At 35.2% G+C, this 22910-nt stretch overlaps 1 protein-coding gene across 1 annotated transcript in view; it reads left to right on the top strand.

The window, feature by feature from the left end:
• GTF2F2 (general transcription factor IIF subunit 2) overlaps positions 1-22910 on the top strand; it is a 154816-nt gene that overhangs the window by 111797 nt on the left and 20109 nt on the right. Inside the window, exons 6-7 of the mRNA XM_045839238.1 lie at positions 1392-1491; positions 19598-19741. Of these exons, the coding sequence (XP_045695194.1) occupies positions 1392-1491; positions 19598-19741 (244 nt within the window). The remainder of the gene's footprint in view (positions 1-1391; positions 1492-19597; positions 19742-22910) is intronic.

Below are 22910 nucleotides of genomic sequence, written 5' to 3'. Positions count from 1 at the left end.
ATATGTTTGATAATATTTTTTCTTATAGTGCTTTAAATATATTTTTGTATTCTCATATCTTGCTGATGAGAAGTCCACAGGTACAATGATATATTTGATTTTTTTTTAAATAGTCACCTTCAAGAACTTTTTTCACCCTTAAAATGTTTTTTAGATTTACTATGCTGATGCACCAAATGAATTACTCTAATTTTTAAGATAAGAAGTAAATGGTAAAGTGTGAGTCATTAAATATGGTAGCATTTAATCCAAAGCAAAATTATGTAAGATTGCTACTTGAATATATCCTTATGGTAAAGTGCTATATTTTGTAATATGCTGTACATAGCATCTTATGTTTATTTTAGGGTCTTTTTTTCCTAAGGTAGAATTTTGGCCCTGGTTGGTGTGACTCATTTAGTTGAAGCATTGTCCCTTAGATGAAAGGTTGTGAGTTCAATCACCAGTCCAAGCATGTACAGTCCCCAATCTAGGTGTATATGGAAGGCAGCCACAATGTTTCTGTTCTCAGGTCAATGTCTCTCTCCCTGTCTCTCTCCCTGTCTCTCTCCCTTCCTCTCTCTAAAAGCAATGAAAAATGTTCTTGGGTGAGGATTTTAAAAAATGGTATTTGAATTATATTTTAATACAGATGGAGTTCTATAATAGACCAATGATGTCCAATAAAAGTTACTTTGATGATAGAAATGTTATATTTCTGCATTGTCTAATAGAGCCACCACTAGACCCTGATGGCAATAGATTATCTTTTTACTTACCCTTATCTCTTACCAAGTGAATAGCAGTTTTGCATTAATAACTTGGTTAGTTCTAAGCCCTATGATTTAAGATAATTCATTTTTACATGCAGATTTTTTTCAAAAATTTAAAGAGGACTAGCTTCTTTGACTATACAGTATAGGGTTAGAAGTACCTTGAAATTAAGAACAAACTGACAGTAACCAGAGGTGAAGGGATAATGTGTGTGGGGGCGGGGAGGGTGAAGGATTTATAGGAACAACTATAAAGGACACATGGACAAAAACAAGGGGGGTGAAAACAGGGGAGGGGAAGCTGGGGATGTCTCTGGTGGTAGGGAATGGGGAGGGGAAAAGGCAGAAAACTATAATTGAACAATAAAAATCAAAAGTATTTTTAAAAAATAAAAATAAAATAATTTTTAAAAAGTAGGTTATAGAATTATAATGAGAGTGTATGTTTAGCTTACAGTCTGATTTCTACATTATAATGTATTCACAGTGTTTTTGAAGTATTATATTAAGGTTGGTATATCTTCTGAGGTTACTTTTTATAAAGTATTAGTTCTTGAATGAGAAGAATTACAGGAATAACTGTTCAGGTTTCACTCTATTAAACAAGTGAATTTGTTAATAGTGTCTTCTGTTTTTCAGATTGCAAATAGAAGAATCTTCTAAACCTGTAAGGCTATCACAACAACTGGACAAACTTGTGACAACCAATTACAGACCTGTTGCCAATCATCAATACAATGTAAGTCTGTCTTTCTTCATTATATCTTTCTTCTTTTCTGTATGATAGATCTATCTATCAGGGGCTTGAGTTATCCAGACTTAATAAGAAATATGACAATTTGCCAAGCAAAGAATAGATATTCACTCTATATCACAGGTGGCAAACACAAGGCCCACAGGCTGAATCCAGCCGGGCACCTTGTTTCTGCCCAGCGGCAGTGCCGAGCTCTCACTTAACTGTTAAGGAGTAGTTACATTTATACAGTCCTAAAATTACATTCGGCCCTTTGAAGGCAACCATGAGGCTAATATGGCCCCTGGTGAAAATGAGTTTGACATATATCCTACATTACACTGTTCAGACTACTTTTGATGTTTTTCAAAGAAATAAAACACTTCATTTTTCAGTGTTTCTAATGTTTTAAATTATGGTGTTCTTAATAAATAATAGTTTCACTTTAAAATTTTTCTCCCGACCTTTATAACAGATTTTTATGTTTTGAGAAAAGATATAAAGATTGTGACACAATTGTAATTTTTCCCATTGATTATTAAGACTGCTTTGCATAATTGCAGCTTTTACAGGTATTTTTATGGTTTCACACTACCATGCAAAGTGAATACTTCCCTGTGTTTTTTAAACCTTTTTTATTGAAACATATCATATATACTATATATGTTATATTCCCTAATATACAATACACACATATATTGTAGTCATATTATGTATACTTTGTGCCAGGCACTGTTCTGAGTGTCTCATAAATAGTGACATTTAATCTTCATACCTACCCTATGAAGTAAGTATTGATATTATTGTAATTTTACAGATGAAGTAACTAAGACACAGAAAGGTTAGCGTACTTGAGGTCACACAGCTAGTAATTAATTGGTCCAAGTGCTGAACCCAGGCAGCCTGATGTAGGAGCCTTAATCTTAGTTAACCAACATGCTTTGCTGCTGTAGATTATTAGCAATGCTAACAGGGCAAAGGGTTTTGGGTCTTAAAGTACCTGTAATATAAGGAAAAATGTGATGACTTTCTGAAGATAAAATGAAGCCTAAGTTAAGTAGCAGTTAATTAACAGTTGATATCTGGTGTCCTGCTTTATTACTTAAGATCCTCTTGGTACTGAGTTTAGGAAGAAATAAGCTCTTTAACACTGGCTTGAACCACTTTTTTTTTTTTTTTTTGAACCACTACTTTATGATATTTGAATTTCATAGTTATTTTATATGAAATGGGGCAAATGCCTGCAGGGCCACACAGGCGTCCTTAGTGAGCATAATGCTATAATTTAAGAAGGTAAAATCATAGGGACTGTGATGAACTGGAATGCACATGCCCCTTCTAAAGACATTCAAATTTTAAAACTTGCTACACTATGTAGATTAAGTGAAGCAAGTCAATGTTCAGTTGCATCTAGTCAAGCTTTAATTTTACAACCTCTACTTATACTTTAGGAGAAATATAAACTAAAGAAGAGAACAGGCCCTGGCTGGTGTAGCTCAGTGGATTGAGTGTGGGCTGTGAACCAAAGAATCGCAGGTTCGATTCCCAGTCAGGGTACATTCCTGGGTTGCAGGCCATGACCCCCAGCAACCACACATTGATGTTTCTCTCTCTCCTTCTCCCTCCCTTCCCTCTCTAAAAATAAATAAAATAAAATCTTTAAAAAAAAAAAAAAGAAGAAGAGAACAGGCCAGATAAGTGGAGACATAATTGTCAGATTGTCCAAGAAATGTATTTTTCTGTGTTGACTGAGACAAGTAGATAAAAGTCCACTTTTTTTGTCCTCTTTCATTCTTATCTTTGCTGCTCATATGGGGATACATGCAGTTTTCTGAAGCTAAGTGGAAATGCTGAAGTAAAGTACTATAGGTTTTCATTGTTTTTGTTCATTAGTGTGCTGCTTCTGTAGCCCCTGACCATTTCCACTTTTTCCCCACTTGTGGGCCAGGCTTCTATATACAGTTTCCACTCCTGAATAGGTTTTTATCACAGTGAGGAGAAGAAAGACCTCACTTTCCACGAGCTATAAAGAGGTAACCTTTCTGAAAAAAAGTTTGGTAAGAAAGATAAGTGCCCAAAGATATATATATATACAGTAATGTTTATCTTAATTTTTTAAAATAGGGCAAAGTTGGAAACAAATGTTCAAAAATGAAGATTAGTTAAATACTTAAACAGTCATTATTTTTGGTTAATAAGAGTGTTTCTATCCTAATTTTCTTCTTTATAAAATTGTTTTGAATTATCACGATGAGTATATTGTTTGAAGCAGTGAGTAACACTTTTATGTTGGGATGGGAAAAGCCGAAAAAACTATGGAAGTGTTAGTACCAGCTATGACAGTATTCTGCCACAATTATCTAAGATTTGTCTTCTCTTAACAACAGATGTTTTTTAAATGCCTCCTCATGCCTGAGGATACCTACTTCTAGTGAACCAAATAGATAAATTCCTGTCTTCAAAGTGCTATTACTACTTTTCATTCTCTAGTTGTGCCTTTTCAGACCCCAGCAGGGTATAATCTCTTAATTTTTTTTCAAGTAGTAAGTCCACATTTCTATACTAGAATCATTTCTCCTTAATTCCACTAAAAGAGTCACTCTTGTTATACTGCTACAGACCATCATTTCTGAGGCAAAAGAAATTAGGCCTGTCTCTCAGGTCAGTCAAAGTTGGCACTTTGCTAGTATCAGATGCTGACCTTTCTCTAGTTCGTATTCTTAGTTACGTTGGCACTATACTCTTACCTGTCAATATAGGAGATAGGGTCCAAATGTCATATTTTAGAATGTTTTCACATTTTTTTAACTAATAAAATATGAATATGTTGTATTCTGAACCCGTTGTTAGGATATAAAGCTGAAACATCCACTTTAAAGACTCTTTAACATTAAGTGACCTTTCAGTTCACTTTGTTAAGCTTGTCATAGTGTGAAGCAGTCATTATGTTAGTGTAATTATAGTAATGAGTCTTAACAGTAACTTTTATTCATATTTTATTTACATTAAAAACAAAGATTGACTATAAACTGCTACAATGCATTATTTGAATGTTTAGTAATTTTTTCCATCAGAGTATGTGAGAATGGGTGGAGATACACACATAGCTTTTAAAAGCATGCTCAGTATTATAGTATAATACTACCTATAGGAAGATTATAAAACTTTTGTTACTATTAACAAAAAGGAGCATTAATGTTTTTCATGTTGTTTTATTTTTTTATAGTTCATTTTTATTGTATTTTTTCCTTTACCATTTATCTCCCCATACCCTCTTCCACCTCCACCAACCCCTTATGCCCACAATTACCACACTGTTGTCCATGTTCTTGAGTAATTTTTATTTTTTGCTCAATCCCTCCATACCCTCCAACTGCCCTGCCCAGAGCTGTCAGCCTGCTTTCTATCTATAATAGGGTCTCTCTCTGTTTTGCTTGTTAATTTAGTCTGTTCATTAGATTGCACATATTCATGAAATCATACGGTATTTATCTTTTTCTGACTGGCTATGTCACTTAACATAATGTTCCCCAGATTCATCCATCCTATCGCAAAGAGTAAAATTTTCTTTTTTACAGTGAGTAGTATCCATTATGTAAATGTACCATTGCTGTTTTATCCACTCACTGATGGACTCTTGAGCTGCTTCTAAATCCTAATGATTGTAAATAATGCTGCAGTGAACAAGGGAGTGCAAAATTTCTTTCAAATTAATGTTTCGGGTTTCGTCTGATAAATTCCCAGAAGTGCAATCACTGGGTCATAACAGCAGTTCTTTTTTTTTTCCCATTTCATTTTTAATATTTTGAGGTAACTCTATACTGCTTTCCACCATGGCTGCACCAGCCTGCATTCCCACCAGCATTAAAGAAGGGTTTTCCAAATCCTCACTAGCACTTTTTGTTTGTTGATATATTGATGATAGCCATTCTGACAGGTGTGAGGTGGTATCTCATTGTGGTTTTAATTTGCGTTTCTCTAATGATTAGTGATGCTGAACCTGGTCCTCTTTGGAGAAGTGTCTGTTTTGGTCCTTTGCCCATTTTTTAGTTGGATTGTTTGGGTTTTTTTGTTGTTGAGTTTTATAAATTCTTTATAAATTATAGATATTAACCCCTTATCAGTTGTTATCAGCGAGTATGTTCTTCCATCCAGTGGCTTGTCTTTTCATCTTTTTGTTGGTTCCTTTTACTGTGAAAAACCTTTTTAGTTTTATAGTCCTGTTTGTTTATTTTTTTTTCTTTGTTTCTGTTGCCTTAGGAGATACATCAGAAGACCATATTGCTAGGAGATATGTCCAACATTTTACTGCCTATGTTTTCTTCTAGGATTTTTATGGTTTCAATTTTAACATTTAAGTCTTTAATCCATTTTGAATTTATTCTTATGTGTGGTGTGAGAAGGCAGTCTCATTTAATTTTCCCACAAGTTTCTCAATACCATTTATTAAATAAATTATCTTCAGCTCACTTTTGCCTCCTCTGTCCAATATTAATTGACTATAATGTCATCATGGGTTTATTTATGGGCTCTCTATTCTGTTCCATTGAGCTATATGTATCTTTTTATGCCAGTACCATGCTGTTTTGATTACTAGTGCCTTATTATATAGGTTGATATTGGGTATAGCATGATTCCTTGAAATTTGTTCTTCTTTCTCAAGATCACTGTTGTTATTTGGGATCTTTGTGGTTCCATATATATTTTCAAAATATTTTTTCTAGTTCTGTGAAATATGTCATTGGTATCTTGATAAGAATTGCACTGAATCTGTAGATTGCTTTGGGTAGTATGGACATTTTAATGACATTAATTCTTCTTATCCAAGAACATGGTATATGCTTCCACTTATTTGTATCATCTTCATTTTTTTTTTTCTTCAGTGTCTTATAATTTTCTGTGTACAGGTCTTTTACATCCTTGGTTAGATTTATTCCAAGATTTTTAAAAAATTCTTTTTGAAGCAGTTGTGAATGGAATTGTTTTCTTGATTTCTCTGTTAGTTCATTGTTGGCATGTAAAAATGTAACTGATTTCTGGATATTAATTTTGTATCCTGCTGCTTTGATCACTTCTAGTAGTTTCTTGGTGGAGTCTTTGGGGTTCTCTATGTACAGTATCATGTCATCTGCAAATAAAGATAGTTTTACTTTTTCTTTTCCAGTTGGATGCCTTTTGTTTCTTTTTCTTGTCTGATTGTGGTTGAATAAGAGTGGTAAAAGCAAATATCCTTGTCTCTTTCCTGATTTTAAGGGACTGCTTGTAGTTTTTGCCTATTGAGTATAATGTTGGCTGTGGGTTTGCCATATATGGCCTTTATTACCTTGAAGTATGTTCTCTGTATTCTCACTTTGCTGAGCATTTTTATTATTAATCGGTGCTTGATTTTATCAAATGCTTTTCTGCATCTATTGATATGATCGTGGGGTTTTCATCCATCATTTTGTTTGTGTATTGTATCATGTTTATTGATTTACAGGTATTGTACCAACCTTCCATCCACAGAATAAATCCCAGTTAATCATGGTGTATGATCTTATTGATGTATTGCTTGATATTTTGTTGAGGATTTTAGCATCTGTGTGCATCAGGGATGTTGGCCTATAATTTTCTTTCTTTGGAGTGTCTTTATATAGTTTTGGAATTAGGATAATGGTGGTCTTGTAAAATGAGCTTGGGAGTCGTCCTTCCTCTTGAACTTTTTTGGAATAGTTTGAGAAGGAAAGGTGTTAGCTCTTTTTGAGTAAAATTCATCTTGGAAGCCATCCAGTCCAGGAATTTTGTTCTTTGGAAGTTTTTTGATTACTGCTTCAATTTCACTAGGTATAATCTATCTATTCACATTCTCTAATTCTTCCTGATTTAGTTTTGGAAGATTATATGTTTCTAGGCATTTATGCATTTCATCCAGATTGTCCAGTTTGTTGGCATATAATTGTTTGTAATATTTTCTTACAGTCCTTTGTATTTCTTTGGTGTCAGTTGTTACTTCTCCTCTTTCATTTCTGATTTTATTTATTTGGGTCCCCTCTCTTTTTTTCTTGATGATTCTGGTTAAAGGTTTGTCCATCTGTTTATGTTTTCAAAGAACCAGCTCTTGGATTCATTGATCTTTTGTACCTTTTTTTAAGAGTCTATTTCATTTATTTAATGCTCTGATCTTTATTATTTCCATCTACTCACTTTGAACTTTGATTGTTGTTCATTTTCTAGTCTTTTAATTGTAAAGTTAGATTGTTTATTTGAGCTTTTCCTTGTATCTTGAGATACTCCTGTAATGCTATGAATTTCCCTCTGAAGCCTGTTTTCCCTGTGTCCCGCAGGTTTTGAGTTGTATTCTCATTTTCATTTGTTTCCAGGATTCTTTTGATTTATTCCTTGATTTCATTGTTAAACCATTCATTGTTTAGTAATGTGTTATTTAGCTTCAGTGTCTTTGTGTGTTTTTCAGTTTTCTTCTTGTGATTGATTTCTAGTTTCATAGCATTATGGTCAGAGAAGATGCTTGATGAGATTTCCATCTTCTTAAATTTATTGAGATTTGTTTCATGTCCTAAGTAGTAGTCTATACTAGGAAACATTCTATGTGCACTTGAAAAGAATGTGTATTCTGCTGCTTTGGGGTGGAATACTGTGAAGATACCACTTAATCCATTTGATCTAGCATGTCATTTCAGGTTTCTATCTCCTTGTTGATCTTCTCTCTGGAAGATCTATCAGTTGAAGTAAGTGGTGTGTTAAAATCCCCTACTATGACTGTGTTTCTGTCAGCCTCTTCCTTTATGTCCATTAAGATCTACTTTACATATTTAGGTGCTCCTGTTTTGGGTGCATAAATGTTTGTTAGAGTTACATTCTCTTGTTGGATTGTTCCCTTTATCATTATATAGTGTCCTTTGTATCTTACTATAGCCTTGGTTTTAGAGTCTATTTTGTCAGATTTTCCATATCTTTACTTTCATCTGCACATATCTATCATTCTGAGATGAGTCTCTTAAAGACTGCATATATATATATGGATCTTGTTTATGATCTTGTTTTCTTATCCAGTCAGCAACCCTACATCTTTTGATTGGAACATTTAAGCTGTTTACATTTAAAATAATCATTAATGGATAAATAGTTATTGCCATTTTATTTTTTAACTACCTTTGTAGGTTTTTATCTTTCTTTTTCTTCTTTTTTTATTTATTTACTTCTGAGGGAGAGGGGAAGGGAGGGAGAAAGTGAGGGAAGTGTCAAAGTGAGGGATGTGTGAGAGATACATAGATTGGTTGCCTCTCATATGCCTCCAGCACGCCCCCAACTGGGCAACCTGGCCCACAACCCAGGCATGTGCCCTGACTAGGAATTGAACCTGTGAACTTTTGGTTCACAGGTCTGTGCGCAGTCCATTGAGCCACACCATCAGGGCTCATCTTCTTCTTAAGGTACACCCTTTAACATTTGTTGCAATGCTGTTTTGTTGTTAACAAACTCCTTTACTTTTTCTTGTCTGGGAAGATCTTTATTTCTCCTTCAATTTTAAATCATATCCTTGCTGGGTAAATAGCCTTAGTTGTGTGTCCTTACTTTTCATCACCTTGAATATTTCATGCCCAATCCCTTCTGGCTTGAAATATTTCTGTTGAGAAAACTGTTGACAGTCTTATGGGAGCTCCCTTGTAGGTAACTAATGGCTTTTCTCTTGCAGCTTTTAAGATTCTTTGTCTTTAAGCTTTGCTGTTTTAATTATGATGAATCTTGGTGTGGGACTCTTTGGATCCATCTTGTTTGGGACTCTGCACTTCCTGGACTCATGTGTCTTTTTCTTTAACCAGGTTAGGGAAGCTTTCCGTCATTATTTCTTCAAAGACATTCTTAATCCCTCGCTCGATCTCATTTCCTTCTGGTATCCCCATGATGTGGATGTTGTTACACTTCATGTTGTCCCCAAAGTCACTTTAACTATCCTCATTTTTTTATTCTTTTTTTCTTTTTGCTGCTCTGATTGAGAGTTCTTTTTCTAACTTGTCTTCCAAATTGCTGATTTGAGCCTCTGCTTCATGTATCCTACTGTTTATTCCTGTCAGTGTATTATTTATTTCAGATACTGCATTCTTTATTTCTCACTGGTCCTTTTTTCTGGATTCTATTCATTTTTCATGCTGTTGAGCATTCTTATAATTATTACATGAACCCTGTATCTGATAAATTGCTTGCCCCTATTTTATTTAGCTCTTCTCTAGAGAATTCTCCTGTTCTTTCATTTTGGTTCTTTTTTTTTTTTTTTGTCTTTTCCTTTTGGCTGCTTCTACATGTTATGTAGATCTGCAATGACTGGTACAGCCCTGTGTCACATGTTGCCTGTGACTGGCCCTCGGCAACCTGTTTGGCACTATAAGCAATCTACAACTTGTGTCTTTCTCTGCTGGGCCTTGGTGCTTGCTCTGTTCCCAGGCCAGGTTTTATCAGCACCAAGGGATCATGGTGACTGACCCTTCAGCTCTTTCCTCAGAGCCACCAACCCCAGATTCTCCTCTTGTGGCTCTAGACCTCTCTGCCCTCCCTCCACCAGAGTCTGGAGTAAGTGGCTGCGGATGAAATTTTGTGGATTGGCCCTTTAAGAGGGTGGCTATGTCTCTAGGTGTCTCTCCCTGCCAGACAGATTCCCTCATGCTTTTCACATCTGGATGTTATGTAGGCACCTTTCCTTGTTCTGGTGGCCTAGGCTGGAAAGCCCAGCTTGCTGTTTAGACCCTACACTCTTCAGGGGGAATCCCCCATAGCCACTGATATATCCCTCCAGAACTTCATCTGCCGCCCATGGGAGCCCAGCCAGCCCCCTCACACCTCTGCACTGCCTACCAGTCTCTATTTGGTGATGTAGTTTCTTTGGTAAGTCCTTAGTTATAAGGGTCCTCTCCAGGTGTTCTTCAGTTGGTTTATTCAGGATGATTTTTCTGTGATTTAGTTGTAATTCCATTTTGGTCCTGGGAGGAGTTTAATGTAGCTTCCACCTATTTTTCTGCCACTCTGGATCCTCAGGAACATTGATTTTTAAAAGATTGTGAAATATCAACATAATGCAACAAGAATGACTTAGAGGTTGTATAATCAAAATAATTAGATTTAAAAAATTTAAATTCAATATAATGTTGAAATGTTTTCAAAGTTTTGCCAGGCAGAACTGTATAAACATGAATCCCAGTATTTTCTTCTAACAGTTGCTGATTTTTAAGTACATTTTCAGGATAAAAATGAGGGGGAAATGAGTGCAAAAAATAAAAGAGGAAGTGGGAAATATTATGTATTTGTAAAACTGTATCTCTCCATTTTATCAGAAAGAAACCACCTTGCATTTACCTCCAGAAACTTTTCACCCACATAGAAAAATGTGTGTGTGTGTGTGTGTGTGTGTGTGTGTGTGTGTGTGTGTGTGTAAAATCATCTCCAGATACTTGAATTCCTGCTTTTTACCTGGTGCTATTAAAAAAATTGCATTTATATTTATCTCTTTAGTTCACAAACTGTCTAGGACATAATACCTACATACTTGCCGTTCAGAAAATATTCATTGGGTCAAAAAGAGTTATACAATTAGCCTTATCTCTTTTTTTTATTGATTTTAGAGAGAGAAGGGGTTGGGGAGACAGACATCAATTTGTTGTTCCATTTATGCGTTTATTGGTTGGTTCTTTCTTGTATGTGCTCTGACCTGGGATTGAACCTGCAACCTCAGTGTATTGGGACAGTGCTCCAATCAACTGAGCTACCCCAGCAGGACCAACCCTAATTTCTTCTTACTTCTTCCTTGAAAGCTTGGCCCTGAAAACTCTCCCCTTACTAGGATATAAACGATCAGGTTTCTCCTTTAGCTGCCTTCCCTCTTCCTTAAATCTTTATTAAGTTTGTGAGCCTTGATCCACTTCATGTAGGTCAATATTTTCCAAAGTAAGTTTTTTTAAACACTAATTTTGTGAAACTCTTTGAAAAAAAGTTGTGTGAAAAGGATTCTGAGTTAAAGGAATTTGTAGATTCTGATTATATCCTTCCCTTTTAAAAATTGACACTGTATTTAATATATTAATGTTGGGAATCTTTAGGAAATTGTTTAATCCTATACTTTGCAAACATTGTAATGTTAAATTCCCCTTCCCCCATTCTGTGAAGTAGGGAAGATAAACTGGGAAATATCTGTTTCCTAAGGAGGATTTATGAGAGGACCTATTAAGTGATGGGGTGGGAAATATTCGAACTTGTATTTATCTTGTTTTTTTACCTAATAAAGGAAAGAAGTTGAGCTTTAGAAATATTTACTATGTGAACTGACCCTGGCACCCTTATGCAGTCCCTGTGCTAGTCAGTCATTTTTCAGCAGAAGGGTAGAAATTGTACAACACAGAGAGGTTGACAATGGTGCTTTCAGCTTTATAGGTTTGCTGCTAAATTCAGGAATTTACAGATTATAGTATCTTTTATTAACTAAACTCAATCTGAAAAAATGGGCAGATGGCTTTAAAGGATACCTGCAAAGAAATTGTAGATCAAAGGTAATACTAATAAAGCACATATATGTGAACAGGAAAGTAGAAAAATTGACATTTCTTTTACTTCTAAAATGAGCTCTTTATGAGTCACTTTATGGGGTAGAGAAGATGATGTAATCCAATCTGACAAGAACTTGGCCCTTCCAAAGAGGAAGTTATTGATGTCATTTTAAATATGGCTTGTCCTACCCTGGCTGGTATGGCTCAGTGAATTGAGTGCTGGCCTGCGAACAAAAGGGTCACCAGTTCAATTCCCAGTTGAGGCACGTGCTTGGGTTGTGGGCCAGGTCCCCAGTAAGGGATGCACGAGGGGGAGCCACACATGGATGTTTCTCTCCCTCTCTTTCTCCCTCCCTCCCCCTCCCTAAAAATAAATAAATAAAATATTTTTATAAATAAATAAATAAACAGATAAAATTTGTCCTTTCTGTCTTCAGTGATGATTCAGTTAATATCTATCATAGAAACGAAAACAACTCTAGATATTTCAAGCAGAAAGGGATTTAATACAGGGAATTGGTTATCAATGGTATTGGAATACAAAATGGAAAGGCTGTAGTTGAAAAAGTATTGGGTTACCAGAGGTTAGGAAGTTGTTGCTTTTGGAGGTGCTCCCTAAACACAGATAAAGAAAAATTATCCCTTCCTCCTGCTTTTCTTCTCCCATTGGGAGAACCCCAGCTGGAAACCAGCTGGCATGGCAATGTTTTAAATATCGCCTGCTTGTTGCAAGTAACCATAGTGACCCTTGGTGTGTGTGTGTGTGTGTGTGTGTGTGTGTGTGTGCTGTACCTTAATTAGATTAGATATTGTTGGTGTGAAGCTATTAGTTTGCAACTCATTTAAAAACTAAGCACCGAAAACATGACAGATCACTATATTTTGAGAGCAAAACACAAGTGTTTTGTAATTTTGACAAATTAAAACTTAAAATGCTGTATTCTTTTTATTTTATCCCTTTAAACTTTTTTGTTTGTACATACTTTGTAATATGTATGCATATTAACAGTACATTTTTACAATTTACAAGTATATATACATACAGTTTATGCTTTAAATTTTTAGCTAACATATGTAATCAAAATATGGAGTTGGCTGATGTGAAATATTCCATCCAGCTTCCTCCATCTCTGATTGCAAGTACGGGTGCTTTAGTTTGTGTGTATTGGTTAACTTTGTGGGCATTATCATCTCATCTAGCCTGTGTAAATTTCACAGCATTCTCATAAATAGTCCACTATCTTAATGACTTTTTCTCATAAGGATTTATGTCCTCTGTTGTCTAGGTAGCGGTCCTTAGTACAGGCTATACCCTAGCTAGAATCACCTAAAAAGCTTTTGAAAAAAGAAAAATACCTCTGAAGATTGATTCAATTGATATGATATGGAAGCCAGCTGTCTCAAAATTTTCAAGTCCCCTGGATAATTCTAGCATGCAGCCAATGATCCAAAGAGCAATTTTTTATAGTTTTCTCTCCTTCCCCTCCACCCTGCCCTCCATTCCCCCCACAAGAGCTGTTGGTGAGAAAGTGATAGAAAACTAGAAAAACTTAACTAGAAAATTATTATTGAAAGAAATAGAATTATCACATAAAATTTTCAGATAAGCCCTCCAGGAACTAGAGAGAAAATTTGTTTTCTATGTATACTGTAGTTCCTTTAGTTTTCAGAACTAAAGTTATTGAAGGGGGAAGGGGTGGTAGGAGGTTTATTACTGTTTTTTAATTATATGTATAAATTTGGAATTTTACTGATTAAGATATATGTCTGCAGGACTGTGTCATAGAGGCCTTTCAGCAATATTTGCCTATTATACTATATAGTATCAACATACTACATGCTTTCATCCACTTGAATTTGCACACCAAGGATTGACTGACTCTAAAGAATTAATTTTGACACACTAAGTAGAAATAGAAGCATTGGGGGCAGGGATCTTTCATCAGGATTTAAAATGCAAATCATGATAATGAAGGTTGTCCTGCTTACTTCAAAAGTTAAAAGCCTCCACAAAGTTGGCCTCAGCAGAGCAATCAAAGTATTTCTGCAAAGAACAATCTACAATTTGCAGACATCTGTGTTACAAAATTTTAATTGGCAATGGCACTTATAATTTTAATGATTAAGGTTTCAGTAATGGCATTTGAACATCTCTGTACCACATCTACAATGGATTTTAATTATTTGGTTGCATTTTAGTCTTAAATAATTTATCTTCTATTAAAATAAAATTGCATATGATGGATTTTTTGGATTGTAAAAATTTGTAACTGGAGACAACATTTAAATTTCTGAATTGACATTTCCATACAGCTAGGTCATTGAGGATATATAAGTTCAGTAATGAAAATTCACATAATATAAAAGCTATTTCTAGTCCAATAACTATCCTACTAATTAATATCTGGTGGTGGCCACTAACAAGTTAGACTTCTGACTGCTTTGAGTATCATTTTCTTTTTTTTAATGTTTTATTTATTTTTAGAGAGGGAGGAAGGAGAAAGAGGGAGATAAGGACCAATGCACGAGAAATATATTGATCTGCTGCCTCTCACATGCCCCCAGCTGGGGACCTGGCCCGCCACTCACGCATGTGCCCTGACCAGGAATCGAACTGGCAACCTTTAGCTCTGCAGGCCAACACTCTATCCACTGAGCCACACCAGGCAGGGCTGCATATCATTTTCTTTAATGCCAGTATGCCAGTGCACCAGTGCAAAACAAAATGCCCAAAGGGAAAAGAGCTAAATAAAAGAAGAAATAACATTATCTCAACACTGTAGTCTTCTAAATAGACTAGTTCATATCATTGCATTTTATGTATAGAATTAATTTTATTTGTTGTACAAAGTATAAGTACAATATTAAGATTATCATTTCTATACCATTTCATTTTAAAATGAAAAATTACCTCAGGAACATCAGTTTTGTCCCAAGTATAAAATTATTAGTAATTTAATGACTACAGAGATCATTAAAATCCTTTCTGTAATTACATATTTATATTAGAAGTACCTGATTCCACAGAGCAGAATTTGGATTATGAGCCTGTCTTGGAAATTATCAAAAAAGATTTAAATAATGCTATAGCTAAATTTTGTTTTTTTGTGTTTTTTTTTTAAGATTTTATTTATTTATCTTTTAGAAAGAGAGGAAAGGAGGGAGAGAGGAAGAGAAACATTTATGTGAGAGCAAAACATTGATGGATCCATTGCCCCTCACATGCACCCTTACCAGGACCTATTTGCAATCCAGGTGTGTGCCCTGACCTTGGGAATCAAACCAGTGACCTTTCATTTTGTGAGATGGCACCCAACCAACTGAGCCACACTGGTCAGGGCCAAATATTTTGTTTTAAAAGTTTTTTATAGGTTATCATATGGTGTGGGCCCTGAATGGATTAAAGAGATGCTCCACTTTATATTTTGTTGTTAAATAAGTGTAAGGTTAAATTTCTAGTACTTAAATTTCTCTAGTGAGGAATACTTCCATTTTTGTCACTGCTGTTATTATTTTCTATGTCTGGGTTTTCAGGTTATACTTTTAAGTGTTTTATGGTCATTGGTCAAAGTAAAGTTAGGTTGCATTGCCTCCAGATATTGAGCTGTTTTTTCTAATTTAAAGTAGGAAAGCACCAATGTTCAGGCAGTATTTTTGAGACTGAAGTATGTAAACCAAGATTAAAAAAAGAAAAAGAATCAGAGAAAAAGAATTTGATACTTTTCTCACTACTCATAAACTTTGCTAATCACAACTTGAACTGACCCTTAATCTTATCCTTTCAGTTTTGATTTTTATGTTTTTTCTTAACTTATTTTGACATTTTTTTATCCTCACCCAAGCACATGCTTATTGACTTTAGAGAGAGGGGAAGGGAGGAAGAGAGGGAGAGAAACATCAATATGAGAGAAAAAAACATCAATTGGTTGCCTTTTGTGCATCCCCTGACCAGGAGGACCCTACAGACATGTGCCCTGAATAGAATGGAACCTGCAACCTTTTGGTTTGCAGGACAACACCCAACCAAAAAAGCCACAACCTCTAGGGCCTTTCTAACTTATTTTATCTTTGTTCTCTCTGCTGTCATCTAGAGTATGAGCCCTTTCTGAAGTGGGCCATCTTGTCTTATCAGCAGGGATTTTTTTTTACATTTTTCTATATTAATCTTCCTAGCTTCTCTAGTCATTTTATGTAGAAGAGTGACTTCTTAGGGTGGAAGCTCAATATACCATCATTTCTTTTTCCTGTTTCCTGAATTTAACTTTGTCTGTCTTCTTTCAGCATAAATTAAAGCTGGGAAGGGAGGGCAGACAGAAGAATATCTTGCAAAAGTGCCTACATTCAGAGAATACCAAAACTAACATTGGTCTTTTGCTAGGTCCCAACTTCCTCTGTGTTGTTTTTCTTGAGAACCAGTGGCCTTTGGCTAAATGAAACCCCACGTCTCATTGAAACTTGTGGGGAAGAAATAGGCTTTTCCCACCCCTCCTTAGTCTGATTCTTTCTCCCTCTTTTCTAGATCCCAAGTTGTTTTTCTTATTCCACACTTGACCAGAATAAAGGGTTATAACAGTTTTATTCCCTGGTCCACATTTGTTCATACTTTTTTAGCAGGCCCCCTTTCTAGACTGTCCATCACATCACAATACAAAACAAACCTGTTCAAGGGCAGTGCAGTGGTGGAAGGGGATTTCAGGATGTAAACTAAGTACATTTGTAACCAGGGAAAATAGAGATATTTTAGTCAGTAAAGCAAGACTTAAAATATTAATCCCTTAAGGCATTCCATGATATCATTTCTTTTTTTAATCCAAAGACCCCTCTGTTGAATTTATGGGTTTTGTCCTGCCTGTCGTGCTTTCTTTCTCCATCACAGTTCTATCCTTTAATCCTAGAGAAGAAAAGTCTTTCTTGAATGGACCTTGAATCCATCCCATTTGGTCTTTGCCCTCTTGCAGCCCTCTTTCTTGCTGAATTGGGATAGACCGTACTTCTGCCCTGTCCTTAAATGCATTTTTTCATCTGTTTCTCTATCTTCCCCACACTGGGAAGACTTGGTCTATCTCCTTGGTCATGGGTTTCTCTGATATCTCCCCTGTCTAGTTTTGCTTCCAGCTCTTCTAGTAATAAATTGTTTTAGCTGCTCATAGTTGTTTTCTTTCATGCTCTTTCCACCCAGAAACTGTTGAGACTGGCCGGATTTCATTCTTTCCCAACAATACAATCTGTGTCATGCATGTGCATTTTTTCCAGTGTCATGATCTTGTCCTAGGTAGTTCTGTGATCTATTACCACATTTATAATGCTCAAGGTCCTCTGTAAACATTTTAATACATGAGCCCTAAAAACAGGATACAGTTAACAAGAGGCTGTCTTGTTTGCCCTGTGTCTTAGTGCAATTCAAAGCCCAGAGTCCCTGTTCAATATTTTAAAGAGATGAATGGAGCCCTGGAAGGTGTGGCTCAGTTGGTTGGAGCGTTATCCAGTAACCAAAAGATTACAAGTTTAATTCCTAGTCAGGACATACCCTTAGGTTGCTGGTTCCATCCCTGGTCCGGGTAGGGACAGGAGGCAACCAATCAGTGGTTCTCTCTTACATTGATAATTCTCTCTCGTCTTTTCCTCTCTCTCTCAAACCAGTGAAAAAATGTCCTTGGCCCTGGCTGGTGTGGCTCAGTGGATTGAATGCCAACTGCAAACCAAAGGGTTGCTGGTTCAATTCCCAGTCAGGGCACATGCCTGGATTATGAGCTAGGCCCTTAGTAGGGGGCACATGAGAGGCAACCACACATTGATGTTTCTCTCCTCTTTCTCCCTCCCTTCCCTTCTCTAAAAATAAGTAAATAAAATCTTTTAGAAAAAAAAGAAAAAGAAAAAAATGTTCTTAAGTAAGGTAAATAAATAAATACGTAAATAAATGGATTTTTAATTGAATAAATTTGACATATAACACTGCAAATTTAAAGAATATGTGTTTTTGATGCATGTTACATAATTATAGTACAGTACTATCTATATATATTATACTGTATCTAGAGCTCTGTGGCTTGTTTGCTACGTATTGCAAGTTTGTACATTTAATAAACACCATCAGTCTCATCCTACTACCCCCTGAGATTAATAGATTTTGAATTTTACTCCCAAGGTCTACATATCAAAAAAAAATAAAGATGTTTGTTAGACCTTTTCCTTGTCTAGTTTCTGATTTTGTTTAATTAAAAGGCAGATATTTTTTGTTGTCAAAGTTACCTCTTGCCACTAATTTGAAAGTTCTGAGTAACAAGAAGATAGCCCTGGCTGAGTGACTTGGTTGGTTGGAGCATCATCTCCTGTACACCAAAAAGTTGCAGGTTCAATCCCTGGTCAGTATGTATGGGAGGCAACTGATCAGTGTTTCTCTCCCCCCCACACACACACCCCATTTCTACTCTGTCTAAAATCAATAAACATATCCTCAGGTGAAAAAAAGTGAATAAATAAAATTTTGAAATATATAAGATAAATTTTTAATCTTAGCATCAGTAGAAAGTTTTATTTTTTATATAACAATTGTTATAAATAAATAGAGTGAGTTTAACTATATGAAGCTGGAATTTATGCAATAATATATTGTAAGTTTTGAAATGCATTTCATTACTTTTAAAGGCAGCCCCTAGATTATAGTTATAGAGATTGTTCCCTGGTAGCTGTCTCTTTCTGATGCTTTATTTTACCAGGTGGGCTGCTGCAATTTATTTTTTAACATTTATAATTTTTATTTTTCATTGTTGTTCTATTACAGTTGTCCCAATTTTACCCTATTGCTCTCCCCTGCCTGCCCTCCAATTCCCATAGTCAATCCCCACCCCGTTGTCCATGTCCATGGGTCATTTATACTAACCAGTTCTTTAACTAGGCCCTTCCCCTTTCCTCCCTTATACCTCACCCCCCTCCTCCCTGGTCCCTGTCAGTTTGTTCCTTGTTTTCATGCTTCTGGTTCTGTTTTGCCCATTTGTTTGTTTTGTTCATTAGGTCCCACTTATAGGTGGGATCATATGGTATTTGTCTTCGCTGCCTGGCTTATTTCACTTAGCATAATGCTCTCCACTTCCATCTGTGCTGTCACAATATATATTTCTTCTAACAAGTTCCTGATGCCATATCAAAATGAAATGTTTCTAATAAAATTAAAAGCTTAATCAACTGAAAGTTTGCATGTTTTCAATAAAAAGATAATTTTTTACAAATGAACAAGTCCCTGGATGGTAACACTAGAACTAAGTTGATACATTCCCTTAGTGCCATTGCTCACTTCATTTAAATTGGAGAAGAAACAATTCAGGGAAGTCATAAAGCTAAATTTAGGAAATAATGAAAATGGTTTACGGATTGGCATTAATACAAATCTAATACTTCTTAGAGGCTTAAAGATCTGACAAACTGTGGGAGCAATGAGGACCCCAGGTTCTGAACCACTGCTCTTTAACCTGCTATCTTGCAGCTTAACATCTAGTAGTTATTTGGATGGCTGATAAAAAAATGAACGTGTTTCAGAGTGAGCATATTGAATTGATGCTTTTATTTCTTTTGCTTTTTGCACATAGATTGAATATGAAAGGAAAAAGAAAGAAGATGGAAAACGAGCTCGAGCTGATAAGCAGTATGTTTTAGACATGCTATTTTCGGCTTTTGAGAAACATCAGTATTATAACCTTAAGGATTTGGTGGACATCACAAAACAGCCTGTGGTATGTATATGCTCACATTGACCCTGTAACTCTGTCCTTCTACATTAACAATGTATTACTGAAGAGAAGTATGTCATATGTAAGTAAGTCCACATGTACCTATGCTAATGTCAGGTTTTATTTCAACACTCAATAAAGATGTCTTAATGCAGTTTTTTTTATAATGTCAGCATCATTAGTTTGAATTTTCAAATATATTTAATATTAATAGTTCCGTATGAAGAAAAGGTGAATTTATCCCTTTTTTTTTTTTTTTACTAATCCTTAACACATGAAGCCTGAAATCTTTTTTTATATCATTTCTGGTATTTCTTTTGTTCTCCCAGCTTCCTCCAAAAAAAAGCTCAACTCCTTTTGTTAATTGAAAATGTGTCTTAAAAGAGTCATAGTTCAATAAGAGTCATACTGGTCTGTCACAGTGAGAGAGTTTACTTCTGTGGACTGTTCTCTAAAGAATTTTCTATTTTTTTTATTTTTTAAGATTTTATGTATTTGTTTGTTTGTTTTTAGGTAGAGAGGGAGGGAAACATCAATATGTGGTTGCCTCTCATGCTCCCGGTACTGGGGACCTGGCCTGCAACCCAGGCATATGCCCTGACTGGAAATTGAAATGACAGCCTTTTACTCCCCAGGCCAGTGCTCTGTCCACTAACCAGGGCTCTAAAGAATTTTTTAAAAATCAGAATCCACTAGTACTAATATTAGATCCTTTTAAACTAGCAGTATTGCCTCATGATGCTTATTGAGATTGTTGTTAAGTTGGCTTGTTCTCCATTTTTAAAGAACAATTTTAAAAATGAGTGTTTTAAAAATCTTGCTTTTTCTATAAATAATCATTTTTATTACTTCTCCAGACTTTTGTGCCTACTTGCCTAATCATTTGTATTTCTAGTCCATTTAAACACTGGTAACAGGTAAGGAATCCAAATCCTTTCTCTAGTCTTTGACATTTCCTTCTGTTTATCTTTCTTATACTGTTATGCAAGCCAAGTATCAAATTGAATTATAACAGTATTTATAAGTTTTTTAGGAAAACCTTTTATTTTCTGTCCTTTTATAATTTGTCCACTTTGCCAGCATAATCAAGGAATATATTATTCTAACTGTCCTATTTATTTGCTTCGGAATATATAACAAGATAGCCAGTTTTTAAAAATGTTAACATAACCAAATTACTACTTATTAAAGGGTTTGGTACTTTTTTTTTTAAGATTTTTTCAAAGCTATAGAAAATGATTTGTGAAACTTCAGTTTCCCACTTCCTCAGAGATTTCTCTGCTGTTGTACTTCAGCCTTCTACTTTTTCATTAAAGAATTAATTTAAGTTCCAAAAGATCTAGTTTTTTTAAAAGACAACAGGAAAATGCTCGTACTACAGTATTATCAATTCATCTTAATGACTTCACTCCCTTTGGCATGAAAGCCTTAGAAATGGCATTCCAAGCTAGAAAAAAAATTGAAATAGAATAATTCATTAGCTAAGCTGTGTTTCTTATGGTTTTAATGAAGTTTATCTGGGTGCTTTATATAAATATGAAAAGGTCAGTCCAAAAACTGAACTCAAACTATGTATGTGAAATAGACATTTAAAGAGAACATTCAGAAGGAAAAGAATTTCTTTGCCTTAATATGGAATGACACATTTTAAAAGTTTTATTCATTTTGCATCAAAGAAAAGGGATAACCAGTAATTCTCTCAGTTTTGGTTCTTATAATTTTTATGTGGTAGTACTCAGTGAATTTCTTATAATAAAGCTTTCTTTAATTAATGGACTTTAGGGGATATAGTGATACGTTTATTAGTATGTTCAAAAATGTATGGATTTTTCTGGGGAGCAGATCCATGTTTATATCAGATTCTCATTGAGGGCCCAAGACCCTCAGAAAGGTTTTCATTCCCAGTCAGAACACATGCCTGGGTTTTGCCTGTGGAGGGCATGTGAGAGGCAACTTACACACTGATACTTCTCTCCCCCACTTTTGCCCTCCCTTCCCTCTCTCTAAAAATGCATAAATAAAATTTAATAAATAAATAAAAGGTCAAGATCTGTAACTGATGTAAAGTCAGAAACATGGTCAGTAACCATTTACAGTTTAAATTTTTACTCTCTCCTCCCCTCTTTGAAACTGAAGTATCAGAGGGATTCTGTTATTTTTGTCCCCTGGCAATATTCGATCTATCACTTTGAACGTGTCTAGTCTTTCTTTATATTTTATTATATCTTTAAAATAGAGGCATATATAGCATTTCCTTCCAAATACAAACCAACAGAAAGTTTATCCAGTTGTTCCCTTTGACACATTAAACTGTCAAGACCCTTTGAGCACTAACACACTCTTTTCTAGCACAGAACCCATTTACCAGTGTTTCTATTAAAAGTGTCATCCAACATCAGCTCTGATGATAACTGAACCAATTAATTTCCTTGTGCTACATCCATTGAATTTCAGGTCAAGATTGAGGGAAACTTACCTTTAATTATTGATAATCCCCTTTAAATCATAAGTCATGTCAATTGAGTGGATCTCTTTTTCAAATTCAAAATGCTATTGAACAGTTTGCATGCTCTTATTAAAGTAAGTTCAAATCAACAGGAAAAACTAGGCAAAGATTTCTATGGCTTTGATTTTGAGGCAGCTTAATGCCAATATGTCAAGTTCCCCAGCTTAACGGGCTGTTGCTTATTTACACAAAGTAGGCTTTTAGTAAAGTAGTGCAACAGTAAAGTAACGTTAAAGTAATCTTCACAGTTTGTCTTCAGACAGGCCAGAGTAAAGGCTTAAGTAGAAGTAATTTAATTTTTTATTAGATTTTTTTAGATTTTATTTATTTATTTTAGATAGCAGGGAAGGGAGGGAGAAAGAGAGGGAGAGAAACATCAATGTGTGGCTGCCTCTCGAGTGCCCCCTAATGAGAACCTGGCCTGCAACCCAGGCATATTCCCTAGACTGGGAACCAAATCAGCAACCCTTTGGTTTGCAGATCCATACTCAGTCCATTGAGCTACACCACCAGGGCTTAAGTAGAAGTAATTTAAACAAATCAGAAAGATAGGGTTTTTTTAAAGATAAAATAACTAGAATATTTGAATATTAAGAATTTCTCCTGTCAAAAAATAAAATTTTATTTATAAGTGTATGCTATTCTAGATATGTGAATTAGTTGGGA

This window comes from Phyllostomus hastatus, unplaced genomic scaffold (assembly GCF_019186645.2).
Source record: "Phyllostomus hastatus isolate PE091 unplaced genomic scaffold, TTU_PhHast_1.1 phas_contig_29, whole genome shotgun sequence".
Taxonomy (NCBI): domain Eukaryota; kingdom Metazoa; phylum Chordata; class Mammalia; order Chiroptera; family Phyllostomidae; genus Phyllostomus; species Phyllostomus hastatus.
The sequence above is the reverse complement of the archived record's forward strand: the minus strand, read 5'-3'. Positions and strand labels throughout refer to the sequence as shown.